Source organism: Vicia villosa, linkage group LG6, assembly GCF_029867415.1.
Source record: "Vicia villosa cultivar HV-30 ecotype Madison, WI linkage group LG6, Vvil1.0, whole genome shotgun sequence".
NCBI lineage: Eukaryota > Viridiplantae > Streptophyta > Magnoliopsida > Fabales > Fabaceae > Vicia > Vicia villosa.
The window spans coordinates 20,900,761-20,905,935 of NC_081185.1; the positions used below are offsets into that span (position 1 = coordinate 20,900,761).

At 33.7% G+C, this 5,175-nt stretch overlaps 1 protein-coding gene and 1 long non-coding RNA gene across 6 annotated transcripts; both read right to left on the minus strand.

Annotated features, from left to right (window-relative positions):
* Positions 1–657: 657 nt before the first annotated feature.
* Positions 658–4,046, minus strand: LOC131611318 (protein FLOWERING LOCUS D-like). 5 transcript variants are annotated; one of them, XR_009286856.1, is made up of 7 exons: positions 3,294–4,046; positions 3,052–3,177; positions 2,844–2,976; positions 2,351–2,461; positions 1,996–2,112; positions 1,640–1,880; positions 658–945 (listed from the first exon to the last, which is right to left on the minus strand). XR_009286856.1 is itself a non-coding variant. In XM_058883367.1 (3 exons), the coding sequence occupies exons 1-2, from the start codon at positions 3,775–3,777 to the stop codon at positions 3,116–3,118; spliced, it is 546 nt and encodes a 181-aa protein (XP_058739350.1). In that variant the 5' UTR covers positions 3,778–4,046; the 3' UTR covers positions 1,640–2,461; positions 2,844–3,115. The 5 variants fall into 5 exon arrangements, 1 of the variants encoding a protein (XP_058739350.1); XR_009286855.1 differs by having other exon boundaries at positions 1,996–2,461; XR_009286854.1 differs by having other exon boundaries at positions 1,640–2,461; positions 2,844–2,956.
* A 185-nt stretch (positions 4,047–4,231) lies between these two features.
* On the minus strand, positions 4,232–4,970 carry LOC131611320 (uncharacterized). The gene is made up of 3 exons (XR_009286857.1): positions 4,836–4,970; positions 4,532–4,588; positions 4,232–4,460 (listed from the first exon to the last, which is right to left on the minus strand). It is a non-coding gene; the product is annotated as an uncharacterized LOC131611320 (long non-coding RNA).
* Between the last annotated feature and the right edge of the window lie 205 nt (positions 4,971–5,175).

Below are 5,175 nucleotides of genomic sequence, written 5' to 3' on the forward strand. Positions count from 1 at the left end.
AGTCGTTTTGGAAAAAAATTTGTATTTTAATATAAGTCGCTTTACAATTCCAATGAATAATTAATGCTATTTTTCCTATTATATCCTTAAATATTTATTATTCTCTCTCCTTTCAATTATATAAATTTATCTTCCACATGTCATTAATGAAGGATAATTTTGTAAAAACCTTCATAATTTCTCATTTTCATACAACAATTATTATTTTTCTTAATCTGTGTGAAAAGTCTAAAACGACTTATAATAAAAAACGGAGGGAGTAATACTCAATTTGGTGTAATTAATTTTTTATAAAAATTAATATAATATATAAAAATTAATGGTAACTTAAAACGTGTGATAATAGTTTTATTTAAGTAATATAAAGCAATTACATAGATTTTGAGGATTTATTAGACAAATGTATAGAATCCCATGACCGAAACTGGTTTCGCTGAAAGCGCTATAATCATGCGGAAGAAAAAGAAAAGATTACCTCTAGAATCGTTGTTTGAATTAAGTGTTTTCTAAAATAAAATAAATATATAGAAACACGTGGTACATTCTATATTATATGCATGTGCAACTTGTCATAATAATATGTGAGAACTTTTAAATTGTTTTCAATGGCAAGTATTTTCAACTCAAGAATTATATAATGAATTAGTTACAGCTCTCTCTATGTATGAATCCTAAGGACCATTGCTTCATATATTCCAATAGTCATGTATAGTTAGTACAAATCAAATAATCATTTGCTATAGTAAAACTCATGATATATTTGGATCACTTTGTGGATCATCTACATTGAAGTAGATAGAGAAACAACATTCAGAAAACATAAATCCATGTAAATCAACAAAATTAGAACAATATAAATGAGTCATCACATTTCTCAAGCTCCTCAGCAGCTTTCGCAGCTCCTTTCTCAAGTCTTAACTTGTGCACTCTGGCCCTTCTTTCTGCCTGAGTATCACCAAAATGGATCAGAAAATATGCACATTATTCTATTCACTATTGAAGCAACTTAAACTACCTTCTTTTATTTTCCAATTGCCACATTAAATCTATGCAAAGAAGTAGATACTCAGTATGTAGCAGCTATGTCAGTCCACTATACATTACAATGACAACTCATTTAAGTAAATTCAAGAATAACTGAAACCTGGTAATGTCTGAAGAAGCAATATTAATTATATTCTTCAACTAATTTATTGAGAATCCAAACTAAGCTAATAGTTATTACTTATTTGTGAACACAGAATATTCATTCAGATAGTTTCTTAGAACAAATTAGTACCATACAAGAAAGCAGGCAGGCAAGGAGTCAAAGATGGCTAGTTAAACATTGTGCTAGCAAAAAACTACATGAAGTCAAACCTAACATCAGAAATTTGGCGATAACATAAATACACTTCTGAGAACAACTATTTTTTTACAAACAGTTTCCTCGAAAACCTTTTTGAAAAGGCTATCAGACAGTATTCTTTAAAAACCTTTTTAAAAAAGCTATCAAACAATATTCTTTAAATTAGAGTTGGAATGAGTTGAAATAGCATGATAAATGTTAAATAAAAACCATTAATTAAACAACATCAGTTCGATCCTTATTTAAAAAGATAAAAACCACAATCACTGAGTACCAAAATCCATAGACAACCTGCTCAATGAGGTAGGTAACATGATTGAGACCATACTTGACATTGATAGGCTTCTTGGTCTCAACTTTTTTACCCTCAGACTCTGCCTGAGCCCTTTTCAAAAGCCTCTCCTTCTTTTCTGCTTTGACTCATTTATTTCTTTTCTGACAGAAGCACATACGCTGCAGAACACTGAAGACGAAGAGGCCGAAAAAAGATCGAGAGAAATCAGCAGCCTGAGACTTTGAATAAGGGAACAATCTGCAGCAAAAACCAGCCATAGAAGTTAATTCTGAAATGACTACAAACATACTAAAAACCTCAACGATTATAAACTGCAACAACATAAGAAATGTATCGTCAGAAATTAACCGACATTCCAAGTTTCAGTAAGCAAAGCATTGACAACTCCAAGTAAAGTAAACTCAGAAGGCAAGATTCCTGAAGAATGCATCATATTAAAAAGCACCAAAGCTTTATCAAAGTCTCCACTCTACGCATAATATAAATGAAAACCTTTGTCAATAAGTCGAAACACGATATTAAATAGATCACCAAAACATGTCATATAGTGCAAATAAAAAATGGGATAAAGAAAATGACAATGATGACGATCATTCAAGAGTTAAAAAACACTACGAAGTAATAATCTCTAAGAGTTCGAAGTCACTCCTTATATCGTTTATAATTTCAATTTCATTTGATTTCATATCCAAACAGTTACGACCAACCTTCGGCGCCAACAGTGGGATTTTTAAAATCAGAGAACTCCTAGTATGTTGTTAATGAGTATGGTGGGAACATAGTTACACTTCTTCAGTCATTATATGTCAAGTGAAGACCTGCCATAAGAAAAGTCATGTCATTTTTTATGTCAAGTGAAAACCAAAGAAAACCTGCATCAGTAAAATTCAAAAATCCCACGGTTAACATTAGAGTTCCTAGAAAATAGGAAACATCCTCCCAGTAAAATTTTCCTCTCACCATAATTCACATTAGAAATCCTGAAAAAATAGGAAGTTTTCACTCTAACTGACGCAGTCCACCTCATGAACTCAAAGTAAGAATTCAAACTTGACTTCCTAAAACTTCTCTCTAACCTTCAATGCCACGGTCTCATGTGTTTTTTTTTAACAAATACCGTTATTTATATCATGTTGCAGTACAAATAAATAGATGAAAACAGACAATGATTTAACAGATAACATGTGATAGTTTGCATACCACATGTAAATCTATGCATTCTGCCCTTCTTATTTTGTACTTTGAAGGAAAAGTATAGGGCATGCTTGCATACGAATAAGGAGCCGATTTCCCTATTTCTCCTCCATCAGAACCTATTTTGAAGGAGTTCACACTGAAATATATTAAATAATGTGTGAGTAGATTAAAAATATAAAAACATTATCCAAACAACTTCATTGCATATAACCTCCAAGTTTCGCCATCATCGTCATTTGGAGATAAGGCCATTGCTGAATCCCAAAATCTGTGCATCAGGGAGGTGCCAACTTTGTTGTTTCCAACCTGAATCCCAAAGCAGCCTTGCATATGTTCTCTTCAACAGAAAAAAAATATAACATGACATGAAAGACCATACAACTTAACATTATTTCTTATCATGTACAGACATAAACTGAAGACATAGAATAAAATGAAGGATAAATCACTTACCTAGTTTAAGAGACATAGAAGTTGAAACAAGTTCACGATTGCCCCTCTCGGCTTTAATAGAAGCAATGAAAGAATCAGCATTCAGCCCCAATCCTTTTGTTCCCACCAGCTTCACTCCTAGCTTTTCGCAAAGGTGATTCAATCTCATTTCATCACCTCCCCCTACTTCTCTTAGGTCAAGAGCCCGTTGTGTTGACAACAAAGTGCAAACATGAAGCTGCTGCTGATTAAAATTTGACTGAAGCTGCTGAAAAAATAATTTGTTTGAGTGTTGTTGTTGGTCTTGTATGGCAACTTCGTGATACTTCTTTTTAGGTTCGCCAAATGTTACCCTCAAGATTGCAAGTGATTTTGGGTATGCATTCTTCTGAGCAAAAATGATAGAAAAACTCCCTAATTCTATAGCAGGCTCTCTAAATAAATTTGCAAGAAGGGAAGCATAAGTATGAGCATTTGAAGGAGAATTTTCAACCTTCACATTCATTGATCAATTATTAGCATGGTGGGCCATATTTCCTGCTTCTCGTAGACCAGTTAGAAAAGCCCCGTGCATAGTAGCAGGATAACGCCTATCGGTTACTTCTCCAACAAAGAAAAGTCTACCATCTCCCACACTTTCAGCTAAAATATCATAATCTCCACCTGAAGCTCCAACTGCAACATTAGAGTAAGAATCAAAGCAGAAGGGATCACTACCCCATCTAGTACAAACAGTTTGGATAGGTTTGGGAACATTGATTCCTTTTGGTTCATAGATACATGCACATAGATAAAGCATTTTTTTCACACATATTTTCTTAAATAAAATAGTAATCAGATCCAAAACAATTATGACCAGCATGTAAGTAAAAAAATGCCTAGGATGAATGAGAAAGTGTATGCAAACTGTCAAGAGGATTCACATATCTGAAGAATGAGTCCTTTTTACCTGATAGAACATTGTGAACACTATTGAGAAGAATGGTGACTGCCGAGAGGATTGAGATATCGTTAACAGCTTAAAGAACATAAGGGCTTAAGGTGAAAATGTATGCAATCTGTATTTGGAATATCATTATTAGAACCCAGAAGACTAATCCAACCACTGTTGATTGTATCACAGAGACTTGCATTGCAAATTTTGATGATTTTCCTTTTCCCGCTCCAATTTCGTTAGTCACCCGCACCCTGATAATTAGGTGACCAGCTGATCAAGCTCAACTTTAATTGACCAATAAAAAGCAGTAAAAATAGCCTACCCGGTACCGACAAAGAAGGCAAGGGGAATCATCATTTTCCATCCATTGATAGTCATACTGCAAAACCAATTACATCCACCATATTCCTCATACACTAATAAATATAAAACATGTAAATCAAACCCAAAATATATTATCAATTTCAATGAAGCCACAAAAAATAAGAACTTTCTTTGATCTGCTATGTCAGACTGCCGCAATTCTGCAGTGAAGGGTATTGTCTGTTGATATAAAATTTTTCAAAACTAAAGGGACAAACCAAACTTAATAAATATTCAAAGCATACATGTCCAAAAAGACGCACCGAAGAACCTAGATAAACACATGAAACTGTTGTGGAACTGCCCCTGAGTAAATCGCAATTGAAACATATGATTTAGGGACTGCCACAACAAAGGTGGAGCGCGCGTATGCTCTATCGACACGCTTCACATCTTTCTGCACAGTAAGAATTTAATTAAAAAAAATATTTATCTATATTTTAAGGGCCGTTTTCGAGTAAAGTGGAATCTAATGAGTATTCCTTTTGCAGGCTGCAAATATAGTGTAATAATCAATCATAGTATGTTCGATTCCAAAGGCACGAAAGAGATATTACCGCCTTAAATACTTTGAAGGGCCACTTTTGAATACGGCGAATCCAG

Excerpts from the sequence above, each read along its gene's own strand:
- LOC131611318 (XM_058883367.1), bottom strand. The coding sequence starts at position 3,777 with ATGAATGTGAAGGTTGAAAATTCTCCTTCAAATGCTCATACTTATGCT. Across the intron at positions 3,178-3,293 it reads TTCTATGTCTCTTAAACTAG|AGAACATATGCAAGGCTGCT; the intron begins GTAAGTGATTTA and ends TTTCTGTTGAAG.